This window comes from Ascaphus truei, chromosome 3 (assembly GCF_040206685.1).
Source record: "Ascaphus truei isolate aAscTru1 chromosome 3, aAscTru1.hap1, whole genome shotgun sequence".
Taxonomy (NCBI): Eukaryota; Metazoa; Chordata; class Amphibia; order Anura; family Ascaphidae; genus Ascaphus; species Ascaphus truei.
The window spans coordinates 244,735,074-244,758,441 of record NC_134485.1 but is presented as its reverse complement, the minus strand read 5'-3'; the positions used below and the strand labels follow the sequence as shown (position 1 = coordinate 244,758,441).

The 23,368-nt window shown below is 42.2% G+C and overlaps 1 protein-coding gene across 11 annotated transcripts in view; it reads right to left on the bottom strand.

Annotated features, from left to right (window-relative positions):
* INPP4A (inositol polyphosphate-4-phosphatase type I A) overlaps positions 1–23,368 on the bottom strand; it is a 150,952-nt gene that overhangs the window by 19,212 nt on the left and 108,372 nt on the right. For 3 of the 11 annotated variants that reach the window (XM_075590520.1, XM_075590519.1, XM_075590523.1), the window contains exons 15-25: positions 23,099–23,116; positions 17,211–17,394; positions 16,272–16,490; positions 15,442–15,679; positions 11,935–11,967; positions 9,113–9,285; positions 8,607–8,730; positions 6,196–6,322; positions 5,051–5,191; positions 4,535–4,632; positions 70–182 (exon numbers count right to left, since the gene is read on the bottom strand). In XM_075590520.1, the coding sequence (XP_075446635.1) occupies positions 70–182; positions 4,535–4,632; positions 5,051–5,191; positions 6,196–6,322; positions 8,607–8,730; positions 9,113–9,285; positions 11,935–11,967; positions 15,442–15,679; positions 16,272–16,490; positions 17,211–17,394; positions 23,099–23,116 (1,468 nt within the window). The remainder of the gene's footprint in view (positions 1–69; positions 183–4,534; positions 4,633–5,050; positions 5,192–6,195; positions 6,323–8,606; positions 8,731–9,112; positions 9,286–11,934; positions 11,968–15,441; positions 15,680–16,271; positions 16,491–17,210; positions 17,395–23,098; positions 23,117–23,368) is intronic. The other 8 variants (XM_075590525.1, XM_075590527.1, XM_075590521.1 and 5 more) reach the window with 6 other exon arrangements.

Genomic DNA, 23,368 nt, shown 5'->3' with positions numbered 1-23,368 from the left:
TCAGTCAAGCCAACCTATCCATACAACATTGAAAAGATGTTAATAATAAACAAATGTGACACGTGGTACCTCAGCAGCTTGCCAAAGGATGTCGACATTTTTGTTTTTTCGTGCATTGACATTTTGTCCAAGGAATCTAAGCAACTCGGGGAGACAGGTCTGACTGCGAGAGCGAGGGAGACCTGGAATAAATACATTCATAAGACATAACTCCCTTCATAGAAATAGGTTATTTACCTTCCATAAGTAGGACGGCCATTAGTAAAACACAAGTAGTTGTACAATAATTCTAACTCGCACGATTACAAAAAAACGACCAAAGGATTCTTACTTGGTTTTAAAGCTGCAGTTCAAGCTACCGTTTAAATTTTTTTTTTCCCCCATTCAATATGTGAATCAATACAATCTGCACACTGACAAGTGATTATCTAAGTTGCTGATCGATCCATTCTCCTGTAATCGATCGCTAGATCAGGGGTTATTTAATTCACTGTTAGGACTGCACAAGACTACCCAGGATGCAATGTTCTGTGTGGAAGATCATGTGACCAGGCAAGCACTAGATACAATTGGTGCACTGCTAGAGAGAGGGCAGGGCTCAAGAGCCAGAGCCTGCCTCAGAAGAGGAAGGCGATGCGACTTTGTAAAAGGTTTCTATAGAAACATAAATGCTTGGTACATTAGAATACATTACAAATGTCACAAAAAATTGAGAAAATACTTGTAACATTTTTTTAAACATAGTACAGAACTGATTTATTAAACAAAAACAAAAAAACACATGTAGGATATTGCTTGAACTGCAGCTTTAAGTAGCTATGTACATTGCTTGACTTGAAAATGCAATGTTGAGTCAAGAAGGAGAAGTTTGAAAATACTTTCATCAGAATGAATCTTAAGCAATTTTATATTTAGTACCACTGGGAATTTCCTCACAAGTAAGCATACTGGTTGTAGGTTGTGATACCTTTAGGGGACCAACATTAGGATTCCTCATTTGATGACATTTTAGAGTAAGAGCTTTTAAAACATCATAGGTTTCTTCTTCAAGTGTACACAACTATATGAAAGAGAGCCTAATGTTGGTCCCCTAAAAATGCATGATAATCTACAACAAATACCTGTATACATTTTTCCAGGACTAATACAGCTTCTAGAACTCCGAACTACCCCTCCCCCCCCAAAAAAAAGAGTACTGTAGGTTAAATACAATACAAAAGAATGATCCCAAAAAGATAATCATTGGCTTGCCAAGTGTAAGTGAGGCTGCAACTGCCTTCTCGCAAGAGACCGGACATACACACTAGAAAGCGCTCCAAAAAGCCACTGTCCTGAGTGCACTGTGAAGGACATCGTAAAAATAGCAGGCAAGCAAACAGAACAAGGATTTATTAATGTATCAATGTTTTGGTCCTCATGTGTGTACTTTATTACTTATGATATTAAATTATTTATCTACTAAGAGACACTTCAGGTACAATTGCACCAAAAAGAAATAAATCTTTGGTGGAGTTTAGGAGCTTATCGAATGTCACACCACACAGCTTAAGGGCTTGCTCAGACAGACTGCTACTTCAGCGCGCTTGCGTTCGCACCTCCGCCGCGCGCTCCTGCAGCCCAGCGATCTCTGCTCAAACTGCAGGAGTTGGGTCGCGGCGTGGGGGGGGGGGGAAGGGCCGTAACGCACACGTCACGCGGCGTGGGGGGGGGGGGAAGGGCCGTAACGCACACGTCACGGAGCTGGTTCACCTTTATTGGCTGAACCAGCCCACGTCACGTGACAGTAGCACAACATTTCAATTTCGGTTGTGGTGGCAAAATGTCGCACCGACAACGCTGCACTTTGCCGCCAGTGGAGTTTTAAGTTTGAAAATTCCCACCGGACAACCAGAAATTGCAATGGACTTGCGCACGCACGCACATGTCACAACGCGGCCTGTCTGAGCGAGGCCTAAGTCAAAATATGGCACTGTAGCTTTCTGGTTTTCATAAAATGATTTGTATACAGCACACAGAACCACAAGTGTATAATATTACATTTATGAAGATGCGGACACAGACATCTCTCTGACATGGACTTTTTGAAGCAGCTTTTTCGCTCTCTGAAGGACATATAAGGAAACTACCATGGTCCACTATTTTTTTTGACTGATTTTGTTTTTTTTTTAATTTGTGTTTAATTTTGGTGCTGGTATTATTTTTAGGTTGTCCATTGATTGCCAGTGGCTAATCATGGCCATGTATGATGTACCACTGTGCCAATATGGGTAGAGGGTGGGGGCAGTTGCCCTGGGGAGTGTGGTGAGGCCTCCCAGGTGGGTAGCTGGCGGGGGGGTTAACCCCTTAATTACCACAGTGATTAATAACCGCTACGGTGATTAAGGGATCAGTGGCTAGTAGTTATTTTATTTAAATTTTTGTTGGTGCCCACTGAAGACGAGGACGACGAGGACGACGACCTTCATCCTGGCAGGGGTAAGTAGAGCTTTAACTTACTAAATGCTGGCTGGTTAATGTTTTGGTTGTGTTTTATTTTATTAATGGACTAATTAGCTATTATCCAGATTTGTATAATAGGGATTTTGCCCATTACTGTTTGTCTGGGGGAGGGGGGGGGGAAGGGGGTGGCGGTAGGGTGTTTAATGTATTGTATTATTGTATTGATGTTTATATTGTAGTGTTTATTGGGGGCGGAAGAGGTGGGTGAAGGGGGTAGTTGCTCCAGGGTGGGTGGTTTGGCCTCTGAGGTGGGCAGTGTGAAGGGTCAACCCTTTCATTACCATAGCGTTATTTACTACTACCGCTAAGGTAATGAAGGGGTTAACCCCTCCTGCAACCTTCCCAGTAGGCTTAATCACCCACCATTTGGCAATAACCCCCTTCACTCGCCCCCAATAAACCAGGAAGTCTTGCTTAACTCCTTCATTGCCTTAGCGGTTAGCCGCTAAGGTAATGAAGCTGCTTTTATTTTAATAATACAGTATTGTAGCAGGGGATCGCCGGAATTGCTTTGATTTCAGTTCCGGGGAGCCCCTGCTTCCTGAGTTACAGGCCCTGTCATGGAGTGCCGGTATCCCTCTGGTTTGTTTAAATTCTCCGATCATGTGGATCGTGACGCAGGAGAATTTAAACATGGCCGCCGGGATACAGGCACTCCATGACAGGGTCTGTAACTCAGGAAGCAGGGGGTCCCCGGACCTGAAATCGATGCGGTTCAGCTCCAGAGACCCTGCTACAATACTGTATTATTAAAATAAAATAAAAGCCCTGCGATCACCTGTTAGGCTCGGATTATACAGAGGAACTGCAATGTGTACGCACGCATCTGTGGCATCACATAACATGTGCACAAGCACATTCTTCTGCGAGCGCGACTGCAGGGGAGACAAGGCTGACATCTGTTCTTTGATTGGACGGCTGCGTCACGTGACACGGCCGTCGCAACCAGAAAACAAATTTGGAAAACTCTTCAACTGTCTCCCGCATTGTGGTAGCAAGCAGCGCGACAGTCGCGGTAGGTATAAGCACTTTGCAGGGATGTATACTATTTTGACGTCGCGCACGTTTTTTTGGTATAATCACGGTTTTGGAGGCGTGCAGGTAGAGTGATTGATTCCGTTTCTCTTACGGCGCTTCTCTTACAGACAGGTGGAACCCGGCAAAATTCACACAGCGCGAGTCCCATTCAAAAACACAGGGACCCCCGCTGTGTTAATCCGATGGGCCTTTACAGCCAGCTATGGACCATCTCGAAGTTTTTGGCGAATTGGCCACGCTTTTTCCCCGTAATGTGGTAGAGAACAGGCAGCTACATCTGTATATTGCCAGAGCATACATCTATATCTAACTGATGTGGGTTCCTACATCTGCTACTGTATGTATCAACTTTGATACTACCAGACATCCCTGCCAGGGACTGTTTAAGACAGTATATTCTGCTCTTATTAACACACACACAATTTTTAATTATTGTTGAAATTTAAGTTTATTGTTTTAACTGATACATTATACGCTATTGGTTTTGAGTGCAGTATACAGTGCTTGCTTCTTTGACACATTTTTGATTCCTGTGTGCAACTACTATTCCATGAACTTTGCGTTAATTAGCAAGAGTTGCATCTGATACATTTTCTGCATCATAAAATGATCACAAAAGGACAGAATGTAAAGCCCTTATGGGACTGGCTTTCTGATGACAGCCCATTCCTGAATATGTTGAAAATTATTTTAATGCTTCTTCCAAAAAGGCTCATCTACAGTATTGCCCTCCCACTGAAATCTGAGATCTATCTTTGACCAATCAGCTGACTGAGAATACATCAATATTGCCATATATGTATATATATTATAGCCGTGCAAGTGAACTGTGTTTGTACATCGAAAGTTACCAATTTCATCACGCAAGCGATGTTTCATCATCATAACATGAAAGATTAATTGCTATATTTTAGGAAATCTCTTAGAAGAGGTTAAGCAGGACACAGTTGGTTCAATATTTAAGTCTCACAATTTAGTGAATATTTTATGAACTTACAATCATCTGGCAAGACTTCTTTGAACTGCTCATAATAGGAATTTAACCGCACCAAATTCTCAATGTTTATGATCTCCTGCAATGACGTATCTCCAAACCTGTGCAAGTGACAAAGGATATCTGTCAGGACATTAAGCTGTGCTAATGTACCTAACTCCTGGCCTAATACGTCCATGCAGCCCTGTAAACACGGAGCTGAAACCCCAAAGCCTAAACTGACCGAGACGACGCTGAGCCATCTCTGTACTAAATAATCCTAAAAGTGGCAGTATAAACATGTGAGAGTTCTCCAAATAAACAGGAAACTCGAGTCATAATGGAATCAATATTACTTAAGCAGCTATTCACCGATTCATTTTGGCTGTGTGTCATACTATTTACAGAAGACATTATGGTGCTGGAAGATACCCAACAAGCCCACCCGCTGCCATGCAAGTGACACGGGCTGGTTCCCGCTCTGCTATCTGCACTCATATTACCCACACATGAAAGTATCTTTGCAGGAGGAATGCGTACTTTTCAGCCAATGTTTGCTGTTCGTTGATCCCCACGTTGAACAGGACGGGCTGAACCCTTAGCAGCATGCCACTCTGAATTTCACGAGGAAGGGTATCAAACAAGGCGCTTGGAAGTGGGATGCGGACATTAAATCCATCGCTTCAGAAGGGCAGAAACAGAAGGGTTAAATCCGGCATTGCCTAAAAACAATGCTCGTTTAGTCTATACTGTTGGATATTTCAATCCATGCCAGACAGTTGCACAATATATCCTTGCCTAGTAGTACAGTTTCCCTTGTACAAAATCTCTCAGGGACACCCAGGCTGGTTATCCAGTTCTTACCCTGCCTTTATAGTTGTGCTTATTGAGACATGTTGATTTATGTATTTAGGAGGTACTTAAATATTTTAGCTGTGTGCCCTGCCAGAGCTTTTATTGACTATATAAGTGAATAATCAAGGCTACCTAAGGCCTAATGCCTATTGTTTCAGATTCGTATTGGGTGAGCCATTTGAGTAATGCACACAATTGTGTAAAATGCATAGTAACACTACTAGGCATGAACATAATGGCGGAATGGAAATACCAGCCCATAAAGCTCACAATGATTATTTATTAAACAATAGTATATACCCTGCTTTCATCACTGGTAGTAAAAGGGTTACTAGGGTGAGTTCTTGTAACTACAAATGTAATATATCTTGGGGACAGGTCCATGCTGTCTCTTCCCAGGGGGCACTTATTAGCAAATCACCAAAATAGTGATAAGAAGCAGTGCATGTATTAACTGTATTTGTGTGCGCTATTTATGCTTTATATTTCACTTGATGAATATGTGGAGGTCACTCAGAGAAAACTGCAGGGTAATAAATGAGGCTTGAAGTTAGAGGTCCCATCCTTTGTAAGGACTGCCATAAGTAATACCGAATTATTATAATGTACACAAGGAACAGATTTTATGCAACAAACCAGTGCTTTACAACTTGTTTAAAGGAGTGTGAATACAAACATATGCAGCCGTTGCTTATGTTAAAAAAAGGAAAGGTGAAAAAAAAATGATCACCACAAATTAATAAATGCATTAGAGAATTTAAGAAGAAAAAAAAGAATAATTACTTTCTGCTGTAGGCACAAAATTAAATCAAAACATGAAATCTATTTACCGGTTTCCTGTTATAACTGGCAGCATGTCAACTGAAGAGTTAGACGTGGCCTGAGTTACTTTGAATGTTACATTTCTCAAGTCCATGATCCCTAAACTCATGTCCTCCAGCATCGCCAGTTCCTCTCCTAGCACAGAAACAGGAAAACCCCAGGGATCATTTGTCAACATTTAGCTTCTGCATTTCAACAGGGAAAACAAGGCACAAAGGGTTTATCAAAGAGAGAAAACGTAAGACTTAAGAAGCATTTTCTTCGCCAACTCAAATGATGTTGGCTCACTAATAATACTTTCATAATTAATGATGATTAATTTCCTCTCCCCAGTTTTCACCAATTGTACACTGCACAGTGAGCTAGCAAAATTCAGTTTCCTCTTTGCAGCTAACTTACACCATCAAGGCCACAGACAGGGGCCCAGACCGGCCCCTCCCTCCCGGGGACCAGACCGGCCCCTCCCTCCCGGAGACCAGACCGGCCCCTCCCTCCCGAAGACCAGACCGGCCCCTCCCTCCCGGAGACCAGACCGGCCCCTCCCTCCCGGGGACCAGACCGGCCCCTCCCTCCCGGGGACCAGACCGGCCCCTCCCTCCCGGAGACCAGACCGGCCCCTCCCTCCCGGGGACCAGACCGGCCCCTCCCTCCCGGGGACCAGACCGGCCCCTCCCTCCCGGGGACCAGACCGGCCCCTCCCTCCCGGGGACCAGACCGGCCCCTCCCTCCCGGAGACCAGACCGGCCCCTCCCTCCCGGAGACCAGACCGGCCCCTCCCTCCCGGGGACCAGACCGGCCCCTCCCTCCCGGGGACCAGACCGGCCCCTCCCTCCCGGGGACCAGACCGGCCCCTCCCTCCCGGGGACCAGACCGGCCCCTCCCTCCCGGAGACCAGACCGGCCCCTCCCTCCCGGGGACCAGACCGGCCCCTCCCTCCCGGGGACCAGACCGGCCCCTCCCTCCCGGAGACCAGACCGGCCCCTCCCTCCCGGGGACCAGACCGGCCCCTCCCTCCCGGGGACCAGACCGGCCCCTCCCTCCCGGGGACCAGACCGGCCCCTCCCTCCCGGGGACCAGACCGGCCCCTCCCTCCCGGGGACCAGACCGGCCCCTCCCACCCGGGGACCAGACCGGCCCCTCCCACCCGGGGACCAGACCGGCCCCTCCCACCCGGAGACCAGACCGGCCCCTCCCTCCCGGGGACCAGACCGGCCCCTCCCTCCCGGGGACCAGACCGGCCCCTCCCTCCCGGGGACCAGACCGGCCCCTCCCTCCCGGGGACCAGACCGGCCCCTCCCTCCCGGGGACCAGACCGGCCCCTCCCTCCCGGGGACCAGACCGGCCCCTCCCGGAGACCAGACCGGCCCCTCCCGGGGCCCAGACCGGCCCCTCCCTCCCGGGGACCAGACCGGCCCCCCCCTCCCGGGGACCAGACCGGCCCCTCCCTCCCGGGGACCAGACCGACCCCTCCCTCCCGGGGCCCAATCCTCTGTTTAAACAGCAATGGTCAAGACTTCAGTGCTGGGCCCCCCGGAAACCTGACAATGATAATTCATAGATGGCAACAACAATCAGGCCCTTATTCAATATGCCCTGAAATAAATGTCAGCTTTCACCCAATCATGTGCATCACCACAGAACAAGTACAACGAATGGGTTAAAACTAGGCGATTAATTTTCCTTCCTAAAAAGGAAATTCAACGGAATCTGCTCAGTCACACAGGCAATCTCAGTCAGCTCTGTTTCATGAGGGAGGGGGAGGAGTCAACCCGTGGCTGATACTTCCCGATCAATCCCCTGCCCTGTCTCAGAGCTGTTCCTGTCTTCTGACCAATCCCCTGCCCTGTCTCAGAGCTGTTCCTGTCTTCTGACCAATCCCCTGCCCTGTCTCAGAGCTGTTCCTGTCTTCTGACCAATCCCCTGCCCTGTCTCAGAGCTGTTCCTGTCTTCTGACCAATCCCCTGCCCTGTCTCAGAGCTGCTCCTGTCTTCTGACCAATCCCCTGCCCTGTCTCAGAGCTGTACCTGTCTTCTGACCAATCCCCTGCCCTGTCTCAGAGCTGTTCTGAAAGCTGATTGACTGGAAATAAACACATTGAAAATACACAATGCAAGCTGCAAAAATTCCAGGCATTACTGATTGGATAATGCCCGGCATTTTAACCAATCAGAGAGCAGGGATTCCAATAATGCCCGGAATTTTACTGCTTTAGGTTAGCCTATAATATAGTTTAAACTTACTAAACATGTCACGCATTAGTAAAATTATTTTATAAATAAAAAAATAAAATAATGCGGTTGAACCTTGAGGCAAAGATGTTAACTTTTTGGAACGATATCTCAGATCCAGATCAACACTGGCACCTTTGAGCAGACATTAAAGCATGGATAGAGTTGTTAACGGTATAAAAGCCACTCACCGTACGTGCTGAGGAGACTTTCAAATTGAGCTAGCAGGCCAATAGTATACAGCTGCCGCAGGAACCCATCATCGTTAAGGCAGTTCCTCAGTTTGATTATAAAGCCGCAGATGAGGGCCGTCAGCTGAAGAGAGACGTACAAAGCGTGTCAAGTGCAGGGAGGGTTGAGGTGCCAGCAAAGCATTACATAGCAGCGCCCTGCGTATGTCAAGGACTGCTTAGGAATATGCTCTCACCGAATAAAGACAACCTTAACACAGTACCTTTGAAGTAGAAAAGTAGCTGTATACTGCATGTTACATTCAGATTACCTTATACCGGTATTTACAGTGTCTACGCTTCTGAATATATTGGGAAGTGGTCAAAGTCCTTGAATATACCAAAAATATATGAGTCCAGGAATGAGTGTCCACCTGTAGTGTCACTTCACATGCAGAACGAGCTGGGAAGTGCTGCAGGACAGAGACGTCTGCCGTGCAGCACGGAGGACATTGGTTCTCACTTACGGTCTGACAGAAGACTACATCTCTGCGGTACTGGAGGCTCAGGTACATGGCAATCGTGGGAGCACTATCCTGCATCAACAAGAACACCATGGCTTTCTTTGCTTTGTCGCTCATCATGGCTACACAGTCTGTCAGTGTGCTCAGCAGGGGATAAAGTGCCTCACTCCATTCACCTAGTTTATAGAAAACACAGCACATGACTCATGCCTAATAGACAAATAGGGACATCTATAAAAGAAGTAGGAACACAATTACACAGTGATATTCCGGTACCACACGTACATAATCTGCTCGTTACAATACAGACATAAGTAATACGTCCGAGGGGAATACAGATGGGCAAATTTACCAAACCTCTGTTTGAAAGGGTTGCATTTTTTACATTTAAATTGAAAATGTCAAGTAAACGGTTCAATTTTGCGGAGGCAGCAGCCACAAAAACGTGACTAATTTTTGTATTAAAGATATTGCCATCTCCAGAGATGGTATGATGGCGGTAACTTAATCTGCCACACTGACCCCTTGTGTGCTGCTAGTCTGCTACACATTGCACATTTTCCTGAGATTAAAGATACAGAGCAACGTTTGCACCCAGTGACTTGATATACTGTCTGTAGCAGTCACAGAAAGTAGCAAAAAGTTTTTCGCCACCAGGTTTTTTTCTATGGTACTAAATGCAACATAGTGAGAGGATACTTCAATTAAAGCAGCAATACCACACACCCCCTCCCATTTTTTCCCCTCTCTGTTTATATGTAAATCTTGTGACAATGTATAATTCTATGTTCTTACCTAAGCTGGCAATCTTTTGGTGCTCTGCTATAAATCCTGATTGTGTACCTAATATAAGGGCCGCCTTTCAGTTTCAAATCAATCCTTCAGTCAGCGTAACTCAGCAGCTACAATGTATCCTTATAATAATGGTACCTTATTATCTATTGTTACAGTTTGCAGCTCAAACCACTGGGAATATTGGCAACAATGTATAAAAAAAAAAAAAAAGAGGAAAGTGTTGCCAAGATCTTGCACTGCTGGGGAGGTGCCAAAACCTGCTATAGACATGAAAGGATGCTTTTCCCCCCTTCATTATTAAAGCTGCAGTTCAGGCAATATCCTGCATGTGTGTTTTTTTTAATAAATACGTTCCATAGTAAGAAAAAATACTTTTAGCATTTTCTGTTTAAAAAAAAAAAAACAACTTTGAAAGACCAATTTTCTTGTATTCTATTTTAACAATCATGCTTGTTCCTATAGCAACGATTTACATTCCCCATATTTAAAGATGTCGCCAAACTTTGCCGATCAATAGATGGAGAACGAATTGACCGGCAGCTATGCAGTTCTTTAGGTAATTGGAGATTGCCCACATGAAACTATTGAAGTAAAAAAATAAAAATTACAAAAAAAAAAGACTGAACTGCAGCTTTAATACAGGTTTGATGCCATTAATTTCAGCTCGGGGCACCCCTTACTTCCGGAGTTACTTACCTTAGAAGGGGGTGCCGGTATCGCTACATTTTCCTACAGTTTTCAGCTTCCTCGTCACATGGGCCAATAGGAAGCTACACAGGATGTTGCGGCTTCCTATTGGCTGCATGGCCTGGGAGCTTTGAAACACAGACATATAGTAAACCCTGGAACAGCTACCAGCCCCCACTACGGAGGTAAGTACCTCTTGAAGCATGGGCTCTCCGGAGCTGAAATTAACGGGGTTCGGCTCCTGTGACCCCCCGCTGCAATGCTGTATTAAAAAAAACAAAAAAAAAAACAGGGGAGGAAAACTGAAGAAAAAACGGCTTGGATTGCCTCTTTAAAACTCATTAAAAATGCATTGAGTTGAATTTAAATAAATCAAAAATAAATAAAATAAAAACCCAGTCACCATTATCCAATACTATAGAACTGATAACCTGGAAGATTTCACATGTTTTGCTGCTTTAAATAAAACAAAGGCCACTGTTAACAGTTTGAGTAAGGCCACACTTATAGTGCCGGTGCCCGAAAACAAATACATTGCCGTCGGCGCGTGCCCTTATAGTGCTCGTGACTGCGACAAAGCGACGTCGCGGAAACTGGAAGCCGGCAAAATTTGATTTTTCAAGGCCTGTCGCGTCACGTGACGGGCCCTTGAGCAAATCAAATTGCCGGAATCCCGGGACAGCGGTGTTTAATAGGTGGTATGTAGCCGATTGACAATTCAGATTTGAACTTTTCCGTGGTGAACAAAAGCTTTGCAGGGCTTTTACCATCTTTATTAAAAGTGTTTTGGTGATCAGACTGCCATCAGGCAAACAGAAATGGCTTTTCTGTTGGTTTATACAGTGTAGCAAATCGGCACATAGTACAGAAGAAGCCGTTGATAGCCAAGGACTGCACGACAGGGTTAGGTTGTGTTTGCATCTGAAATTTCACAAACACATTCATCTGACATTACCAACTACTGTACTGTGGTTACTGCCGGCAGAATTGCAGTTTCTACCAACCTTTAGTAACTTCCATACAGAAGGGGTTTTACTTATCCAAATCTCCCGGCTGCAAAACTACTGTACCAGATTTATCAAAGAAACAAATCCCATTGGTTTAAAAAAGAAACAGGGTTTGTCTTTTTTTTTTTTTAAATAAAAAAGTTTTCCCTAGTTTTGAAACTAGGAGAGATTTTGATAAATGACCCCCAATGTATTGTGAATACAAGGGACATACAATAATAATAATAATAATAAAAAAGGACTAGCATAACCTGTAGAAGCAAAAAGAAAGACATCTAACAAAAAAGTGCAACCTTTCTGTGGAGACACAAGAGCCGTGTATGGAAAAACACATACCTGGCCTGAGATCTTCACATGTCGAGCTGGAATCTGCACAGAAATGGAGGTGCAACATGCATGATTAAGGGGAAAGCAAAATCATAAAGAAAATAAAAAAGCCCGACCCGCCAGCAAATTAAGTTTCAGCACCGTAATAGGCAGATAAAATTAGTATTAAGCTTGCGATAGGGAAGTAGACACGTAGCAGTAGAGGGGGAATTCGCCAGTGATAACACAGCAGCTCTGCATCTGGTGGGAGATCAGTGCAAAGGGTTGGTTTTAAACATAGCTCTGGGCACATGCAACGGCCCCGTCATACAAGTGAAATCTATGCAGGCGACTTAACATCTACCGGGAGCCTAAATATTTTGCCTCGAAAGTCTATTGACTAGCAAACAAAAACGGAAATCAGCCTTCAGCACTGCATTGGCTAAAATCGACAAAACGGTAAAGATTGTTTAGAGAAGCACATGGAAATAGGCCAGGAATATGCAGGTCCCCTTAACCCTTTGGCTGCCAGAAGAGGCGACATTTCTGGCAGCCAACGGGTTAATGTCAGTATAAAGATGTAGCCAAGGTCATTGCACCCCCTCATAATGCAAAATATCCCAGATGTTCCATAGGATTGCATAGCGGCGACACTGCAGAATATCGCATAATATCCCACCGCAACGTGCCAGCCGTGCAATAACCCGGCTACATCTGCAGATCAATCCAAACAACCCGCATATCCGGAGAGCTCAATGCTACTGTATATAGACAGATTAAAATCACCCGTAAAGCTTCAGTCATCATCCCTGGAGTATGTGTTATAAATTAACATTCTGCATATGAGAACCAATAACAAGAAATCCAGGACAAAGCCAACTAGAAATATGTAAAGATACGCAGAGATGTCAAGTTCCACGGACTAGAATCTGTAAGATTTCCAAGTTATGGGCATAATAATAATAATAATTAAATACACACACACAAAAATGGCGACACTATTTAAGTCTATGAAGTCTCAGACAGCTGATGCTAAAAGTCTGTGAGACTGGACAATCAGTGAGAGCTAACAGAAAAGAAACCAGTGCAAATCACACTTTAAATGAAAACCATGTGCAGTGCACAACGGTGCACCAAGGGTATTAAAAAAAAAAGGGTATAAATTACAACCATACAGGATAGAGCAGCTCTAAAAAAGAGACTATCCAGGTGTCTTTTGGTACGAGCAGGAACAAATAACAGAGCGCAAATATTCTCAGATAAAATGAAAAAAAAAAAAAGTGGAATATAGTGCAATAATGTATGGTACAAAATTGGATATGAATAAAAAAAAATGGGGATAATTCCACTCACATTTCATCCAAATTAAATCAGGCAATTTGGGGGAAGCCCCCTCTGGAACCAAACAGCAACAAGCCCTCCAACTTCAGGTAAATGGGCCAGATTTCCCTCAAACACAGAGAGAGAAATATATACGTCACGTCTGGAAAATGGCCGCCGCTGGTGCGATGCACAAAGGTAAATTTGAAGGGGCTTGAACAGAGAAGACTGGAGGTATCTACACCATCCACGAATAAACCAACCCCTTCAAACTTCCAGCACCTTACCTTCGTGCATCGCACCAGCGGCGGCCATTTTCTGGAACTGACGTCGCAGGCACACGCTTGAGAGGAGTGGAGAGTGTGGATTCCAGGACTGTTCCTGCGTCGCGTCCAGACAGAGTGATCACAACGCCTGTTTTTACTTGCTGTGTGCAAGTGTACTTTCTCTTTCAGCATTATATAGTAAACTCTCTTGCACTATATTTCTCTCTCTGTGTTTTGAGGGAAATCTGGCCCATTTACCTGCAGTTGGAGGACGTGTTGCTGTTTGGTTGCAGGGGGGGGTTGCCTGATTTAATTTGGATAAAATGTGACTGGAATTATCCCCATTTTTTATACATATCCAATTTTGTACCGTGCATTATTGTACTACAGTATATTCCCGGCTTCATTTTAATCGGAGGATATTTGCGCTCTGTTATTTGTTCCTCATCAGTGAGAGTTGCCGTGCCTGGCGGTGCCACCGTAGCGTTATATCCCAGTCACTGATGGTGGGACCTGCAAATCAGAGCAACACGTTGCAGATCATTCCTGTACTGAAGGGATTTATTACTACAGTTGGGTGAAGAAGAAGAGGGGAACAAAAAAAAAATTTAAAAAAACTTAATGCACCCTACTAAAATGTTTTTCATTCACTCATGGCAAAATGAAGACAAAATACTTACAACTATAGCAGAATTGCACAAACGCTTAGGAGACACGTGCACACAAAGTAGGTCAAGGACAGTTCACATTAGAAAGCAGCAGAACAAGGGTTGCTTAGTAAAAAAGGCACGAAATACAGCGGATAAAGAATGATGCAATATCAATCTCAGAAAAGGACTCTGCAATGGTACCGGATACCGCATATCAACTACAGATGAACTTCAATGGCTGGCCGATCCAGTTTATTGTATTATTAGTGGGCAGGATCTTTATTTCCAGAAAAATAGGTAGCTACAGTGTAGGTATCTAGTCCATCATATCAATTTATGTAGTCAATTGAAAGCTTGTGTATCGTTTTGTACTAGTGTGATGTGGAAATGTAAGCTAAAGTGTGTGGTATTCAGAGATATCCAGCAATACTTAGTGCAACCACACGGTGGTGTGCGCTTATTCAGATGGTAAGTTTGGGGAAACCTATAGTATATTCATATACGTAAAATCTCTGGGGTCACTTTAAAATACTTTTCAGTTAGTAAAGGGTATTCCTTCTCTTTATAATAATTAAAAAAAAAAAAAAAGAGAAAAAGTGTATGTACAAAGATAACATAAAATAAAGAAAGAGCAGTAACATCAATAAGTTTCAATGTCAAGGCACCAGATTTCTTTAGTGATTCTATTTTCCTTATTAATTATATATTAATATATTAATAATAATTATCATAATAGCAACATCAGTAGTGTCAGTGTAAACATGAATACACACACTGCACAAAGTGTTATGCAGTACTCCTGCAAGGTAATTGTCCTAACAGTAGTTATATGTTTGGGTACTCATCACAATACAAAACTAAAAACGCATTTAAGTTGTAAAGAAGATGCCAATATCTTAGTCTCATTCAATATGCTCCGAAGAGGCCAATCACATTGTTATCGGACAAAAACTTCCACTACAGTCAAAGAAAGTTTTCGGCTGATAACAGGACGCTTGCCCGCTCCAGTGCAAACTGAATTAACAACGTGATACGCAGAGAGCCAGATTGCAGTGCCAAAAATATGTTGACATGTTTGGGCATAAAAGTGTAGTTGAAAACTAGAGGAACATCAAGACGAACAAGAACTGTAACTGAGAATGACTTATTTTGTACTTTAATTTTGTTAGAGGTGTGTATAATATTGCTACACAGTTCATTGCAGGCCCCTCTCGTATTGTGCGGGTTAAAGCAAGAGTGAGGAGGGGGGGTGGGGGGGAATGAAAGTAATGATAAAGAGGGAATGTTTCAGTCATACGCACTTGTGAATTGGTAGGAATGGCATGCAGGAGATGGAGATGAGGAGGTCTCGTCATCGAAGGCCTCTGGATTGATCCAGTATGCTCGCCTTCTCGTATTACCTTTCTTGCTAGAGCAGCTAATGTCACAGTGAAAGACATCTTCGCAGCTGTCACTCTGTAAGCGCTCTTTCTGTAGGAGCTTGTCTACTCGCTGGATAATGCACTCTAGGCTTTTTTCCACATTTAACCAGATCTTTTCCTAAAGGGCAGACACGAAAGCAGAAATGACACAAACTTACAAACTATAAACGGTCAGCACTGCCCCGAGTTACTTACTGTTACTGCCCGTTTTATTTGCTGTTCAACAGGAAGCCGCAACCAATGATATTGCGACTCCATGTAGGGCAGCGAGAACTGGCAGTCATTTTGATTGCCCTGGAGAGAGCACAGACACTGGTAACTATCTTGGGAAACGGAGATCTGTTCTCTGTATGTGTATGAAATCCAATAACCAGATGTGGGGGAAAAAAAAAAAAGTGATCAAGTTAAATGTAGACAAAAGGAATTTCTCGAAGATCTCAAAGAACGAGGGTTGAAGCAAACCTACATTCTTCTGTATTGCAAATTAGTGACCCAAAGTGTCATGATAAAAATCCACATGTAAAAAAGTAACAAACGATTTTCGACGTCTTTCTATGTACCCAATTCTTATTTTCTACGAGAAACTGTGGGAATTGAAAATAAGAAATTAGCCCTAAATCATGCATTAGCCCCTTCAAGATATTTTTAATGTAAGCTCAGGTCATCATCATTTACCCAATCAGTTTAGATGCCTCTAGCAGCACACCTACCCATTCCTCCTCATGCCAGTCCACTTGTAGAGATGACCTGCTGTTTCTCCCCGTCCACCTTGCCACCAAGGTATCCTGGTCATTCCTCAGCATGACTTGATCTGCCTCCCCTGATGTGGGAGACGCTTTGGAGGCTATGTAGTCTGGTCGAGCAGCATGAAGCCCATGTATCGAGTTGGCTAAAAGTTTGCAGTCACAGACTGTGACGAGTTGCCTTGTCTGTACAAATTATTAGGGAAAACAAATTAGAATGGGACACACAGATACCAAGGACACCGCATCATTTCTAATAAAATGATATACCTAATACTCTTGATTATTTTTACCTGGAAAGATCCATCAAGGTATATATCGTGGGAGAAAAACACCTCCTGTGCGCTGAGGCAAGGGGTATATTTCCACCAAGGTATATATCGTACTGTTAACAATCCACCTTTCCATGATGTTATCATCCTATGATGTTCAGTTCAATAGGTCTTATTTAATAGAAAGGCTAATCAATTTTCTGGCCAAACAAAGACTCATGAACATGCATGGCTGGTATTTAAAAAGCCACATTACCAAAGAGATATTACATCGCTGGAAATAAAAGTCTAGATCATGCCCGTTAGGTAGGCCACTATTTTAAGGTATGTTCTCCAAGAGTACCTCTTCCCATATAGGGGGAAACTAGTGTAAATCCATGTTTGGACTATTGCCCTTCTAAATACCTTGTGCAAAGACAAAAAAAGGTGTAATCATCTCACCTTATGGCCACCTACCTTTTTAATAGCATCAAGAACAAAGCACAAGAACAAAGCAATGGCGTTAGAGCATTAGGCACTAGCTTGGATGAACACTATACATTGTGTAGACTATCAGGGATTGACCAAATTACTTGTCATTGCAAAGTAAATGCACATATTTCCACTAAGTAAATAGAAGACGTCTCTTTCCTACCTTATCTGCCAAAATAGCAAGCGTTCTCTCAATGCCATTGGCTGATCTGTCCTTAGCTGCTCTGGAAAGTCTCTCTGCATAATAGCTGACTTGTGTTTTCAGTGTATTGATGTGCGCAATGATCTCCTTTGCTTTGATAATGTCCTGTGGTATATACACTATGGACTGGGGGCATGATGTCGTACTGAGAAAAAAAAAATCATATTTGAAGGGCTATACTTTTCTCTAGATTGTCTTGAGCACTGTATTGACAATGATGGAAATAAATGAGGAATTGGAGTAGTCACTTTCACATAAAACAAAACAAAACAGTGACACAAATAATATGACCATTGTATGACTGTATGCAGCACACTCAGGCTGATATTATGGAGCTCATGCTTCAGCCAGATGACAAAATGTGTCCAGCTTGGCAGGAGCGAGAAAATGCTGAACAGATGCCATGCTAAGCTTTTACTTTGTTTCAATTTTAGGTCTGCTAAGAAGTTCGTATAGTTGAAGAAAAACATGCATTACCTGCATTGTGTAACTTTGCAGGGTTAGTAGCTTGTGGAAAACGGATTTACTTGTGCCTTACTGCACAGAATATCATCAGCTACGAGGTTATCTGAGAGTAATTAATATGTTACGGGAGACAATACCCACCAAAACATCTCCCTATGCCTCATGTCCTATTAGTGTGATAACGGGTTTATATTTATCAAAGGAAACCTACCACTAAGTAACATCACTTTATACATCCGATCTATTTTATTCCTCCTTCATGCACACCTTTGTTTTCATCTCAAGTCTGGCATCATTGCAAAATTTAATTTGACATATACACACAATGGAATGGGTGGATCAGGATTTATTTGTTTTCACCTCCCTTTTTCCTAATCTATGTTGACAATTATATTTTTAATTACACACAAAACAATGAATATCCCAAAATAACTAGCTTCTTAAATTACCATTTTCTGTAGTCGATGCTTTAGAAATGGTCGCAATATAGCAATCCATTTGCCAAATAATAGTGTTTACTTTTTATTTAACCAGATAAGGTTACTTTTATTAACTTTATACTTGTGGCAGGGAAGTTACTGAATGGTAGTGAGGGACAAATCGCCCATATACAAAGATCTTTGCCTTTACTGGATTTACTGGAGGTACATAAGAGACAGTTTTTGTTTAAAGTTTGCAGAGTTTAGCTGCAAATGGTGTAGTTTTGTGGTTAGTGGTGTTAGGAAGTGCACGGTTTGAAATTTTATAAAATAGTGATCAAAATTCTTTGACCATCAGAGGGGGCGGCGTACGCATCTTGATCGAAGAGCCTAGCTTTTGTCACTTCTGGCGATGTTATTTACAGGATGCCACTTCCAGCCCAAAGGTCATGGCCGGTATTTTTACTTCCGGTGCAAGGGTAATTTCCTGTATGATGCAACTTCCGGTGCCCTTGTCACCTCATTCCTGTGATGTCACTTCCTGTTTCGGTTGATGGGTGAACCAATAGAAATTCAGCTGATGCGTGACTATAAAGTTCGCCTATTGTGTAATGTAAACAGGGTGGTGCACAAAACAATCACCACTATTTCATTGGCTGATAAAACGCCAACACTTTCTATTGGTCAACCCAAGGACAACATCCACTAAAGAAACCCAGCACTTGCTCCCCTCTTTCTCATTGCTGTAGAACCCGATGGTGGAATAAGATACTTTCATGAAAAGTTGCTCCTTGATTGACACCGTGGTAAGTATGAGCGTCTCATTGGTTTTCCACGGGGAAACTTCTGCTAAATCTACAATTGTAGCTAATTATTTACTACACACTGAATGGAGGGGGGAAACAATAAACTGTCTGAGACTACAACTCAAAACAACACATACAATTGGAAATCCCAGGAACTACAGGAATAAGTATTAGCAATATGGATGAGAAACCAATGCCTCAGTAATGAGTACTGTATAAACCAGGAAACCTGTAGAAATGAATTATTTTGTCCAGGCTGAGATAGGGACCACAGGACACGTTCATGTGTATGTGGTTCTTTTTGGTACTACATTAAAACAGAAAGCAAAATATTTAGGTGCCTCCTATATAACGGAATGGCGCAAAAGATGGGCAGCTGTATTGAAGAAAGCTCGGGTGGGGAATGTATCAAATGCAGTGATTACGTTGAAACAACACCCCAATGGTCGGAACTTTGCTCCAGAAACCAAGTAGGATGCGTTCATAAAATTCTACTTAGTTCCAAAGAAAGATTTAAAATGATGTGCAGATCTTGCAGATTTCTCGAGCTTTGTGACCAGAGACACAAAGTTGTCCCTCGTTGGACAGAGTATCTGACAGCAGGAACAGAAATGACACTGTCACATTCATCAGGGGACCCACTGTTCTGGGGTATAGGGTTCAATATCGACATTAAATGCGAGTCGAAAAATGTCTAAATCTAAACTATGTATCGATGACGGTCTCCAGCTTACTCTCTAAATGTTGTTTCTCAGTAGAAAAAGTGACGGATCAATTAAGAAACCTTTACGTTAAAACACTCTGCATACCAGGAGGAGAAGAGAAACTATAAATTGCACACTAAGAGGCACGCAAATTAGACAGCATGGAAGTCATGTATGGACGCTGTGACGAAAAACTCAAAGAAATGTAATTACACAAAAACACCCTATGTTATGTACTTTGGGCTAACACACATATGGAAATTTGTCACATGGATCCTCGTGCTACTAAAACCCCACACTTTATCTATATGGGCTGGCAAGCACCGGCACAAATCTACTCATGTCCTCTGTGTGATCTTGTTGGATTGTGGGGAGCCGTTAACCATACAGGTGAAAACTTCCCATTTAAAGATCTCGCAAGCAAACACCTTGGTTTCTGTGATGAAGCACTCATTACTGCCAAAATAGATCATTTAGAAGTCTTCATTCACTGAGGTTCACTAGGCAGATTTTTCTTCAAAATCAAAAAATGAATTTACACCGAAATTATCAAAAGAAATTGAACACCAAAAAGAATTTCTAGAAAGATTCCATGAATGGACACAAGGTTTTGACTGGCTCACAAACATGGACAGAGGACTCACACCAGACGACTGCTACAACTACCTATCCAACATCAAAGAACTTTCTGAAAGAAAACTTGGGACATATTATAATCACTATAGCAGACTCTATACAGCAAAACAAATACAAAAAGATACACAAGAACTCCAAACAATATTTCTACTTACTAATGACAGGTCTACTTCATTCGTGGGATGCAACACCACAAAACAAACACTGGAAAGCCTTCCACAAACTCAAATCCAACTCTTTTACACTAGGAAACACACGAAAATTAATAGTCATATCTCTTTCAGATGCAGGAAACACTTATGATTATTCATTCAAAAGCTCCCAAGAATTTCTATAATGGAAAACGAGCTGGGAATGGATCAATTAGAACGCCTATGACTCCATTATGGCACCAGGTACGTGGCAAAAAAATATCACGTAGATATCTCAAATATAAACTCAAAACGGTCAAATGGGAAATATCTGATAGACAAATTAACAATGTTTCAGGATCTAACATTTACACGATCAACCGTTCAGGAGCACTAGACGTATACGTAGACAAAAAACATATGTTCCACAACTTAATGAGCAATAACAGATTTGAAACCGCGTGGGAGAACAAATATGGAAACCAAATCTTAGGAAATGTTTTTGAATTCTATGCAAATCTCTCCAAAAAACAAAAAATTGGGAGAATGGGGAACACAATTCATACCATTTGAAAGTCGTAACTACAAAATAATAGCTATTGGAACTTCTATCTCACAAGAATACAACATTGAAACACATTGGCACAATGCATGTCAATCAGAAACAGACATGTACTATGAAGGAATATATCACAACAGTGACAGCAAAACTGGACACAATACCAAACTACATTGGTGCAGAGCACAGTACTCATAAGAAACGTAAAATGAACGCTAAAACATCTTACGTTACAACAGGAGAAATAGAATATGGATCACTAGAATCATGTACCACAACAACACTCAATGAAGACAGACAATCTAGAAAGAAGAAAAAAAACACTAGCAAACTAAAGGGTTAATGCGGACGAGTGACGCATATACTATTCCCAAGGGCCCAGGATCAATATCTGTAAACAGAAAACAATTACCGTGGTAATATATGGGTTAAAAAAACACATTGCTATTGGATCATGTCAGCCATTACACCAAGGCTTTGTTACCGCTACACCACCACCTATGTGTATGTACCGTATACATTCACAACATCTTTTCTATCACAAACTGCCACATTTCAATTTTATGTGGAAATGGAATTCAGAGCAGAAGAGTCGGACACTGTCATGTTCAATGGAAAAGAATGTTTTCTGCAAAGATACGCCAAAGGGTATGGAATTTTGAAGGAAAAGACAAACAACCAGGACCCAACCCCGGAGGAGGAACAACATATACTGTACAGGAGTAAGTTCCTTGGACGACGGACGCAGCTTTATATGAATATAACTTGTAATTATACAAATGTATTTCTAATTCTTCATATATGTAAATGTATTGTCTAAGCATCAAAAATACTGAAAAGAAAAGAAATGATCAAAGTCCAATAATAAACCGGTCAATCAAATAAAAGTTCTCATGAAAATAGGAAATACCGGTATATAAAATAAAGAAAATAAAATTAAAGTTAAAGTTAAAAGTAAACACCCTATGGGAGTCATGTGACAGGAAACAGGAAATGACATCATACTGGAAAAGACTCTTGAACCGGAAGTAGACATACCTGAAAATACCCTTGACCCGGAAGTAGACATACCGGAACTTAGTTTTGAACCAGAAGTGACATCACACATCCACACACAATTATGTTGCAGGAGTGAATTCTACAGGATTGGTGAGTTTATTGCATATATACAAATCGTTGGTCTCTCCACAGAGACCAGTGGTCAGTAGAAACAATGATTTTTAACACGGAAAAAAAAACAACAACAAAACATTACAAGCAGGGCATGCTCAGGGGGCAAGATACTAACATTATATGAGTTCAACTCATATAGACTTGTGGGCGCATTGAAACTTTATCCCATTGAGTATCCCAGGATATAGTCACTACACCATACTCTGTGCTTGTTTTCTAGAGGAGATGGTTCTGTGCGGTGGTTGGGTAGATATTATGCAGTACTGCGTCATACAACTGGTGCATTTTGAAAGTGAGAAAATGACATTTTGATGAGCTTAGAATGAGCGTGCACGTATAAACTTTAATGAATCTGTCAAAATGGTGTTTTACAAACAGCTCCATCTCGTCTGACCAGGCTACACCAACTTACCACTGTTTATTAACTTCTCTCCCTTTAGGATTTCTGTGCATACAAGATATTTTACATGTGTGTGTTTATATTATAAACTAAACCATATGCTTTCAACTACATATGGCAGTCAGTTAATGTACAGTTATACACTATATACATTACGAGCGTGATCCTATAAGTGCCGAAGCAGCCGATCAATCCGTTTCGATAGGGAATTTCAGCAATGGGGATTTCTGAACCAAAATAGCCCAGTTGGTCACTTTGGCACATAGAAATTAGAACACACTAAGCAACTGATTCTATAAGTGCGGCTCTAATAGGCAATAAGTGCAATTTTGCTGACTTATTCTGGCAGCGCTGAAGTAATCTGTACCCAGTTAGGCTGAAAGCAGTGTGTGGGTTATAAACTTCAGAAACAGACAAAAAAAAAAAAAGCAAACATCCACAGAGCATGAAATGGACAATATACATAAAGAAAAAAAAATGCAAAACAAGGTTTTCAATAAAATGTGCGTAAAACAAATACAGTTTTCAAGGATGCTGTGAAACAGTAAGAACTCACCAACTTTCCTCAAAACTGCTATAAGGAAAACAAAACCAATATAAAATTAGATTACTAGAAGTTACCCCCAAAAAAACAGTTATATTGCAAAATATGTGAATTAACTCCTCCTTGTACATGACACTTGTGGGCGTTTTTGCATAAGTCATACTTTTATTGCACATAAAAGGTATACGGTTTTGAAAATATACAGCTGTAGAATAAGTCTACACATGGTACAGAATCTGAGAGACGGATGTTTTTATCCAAAGGGAATTATGTGCCAAGGCC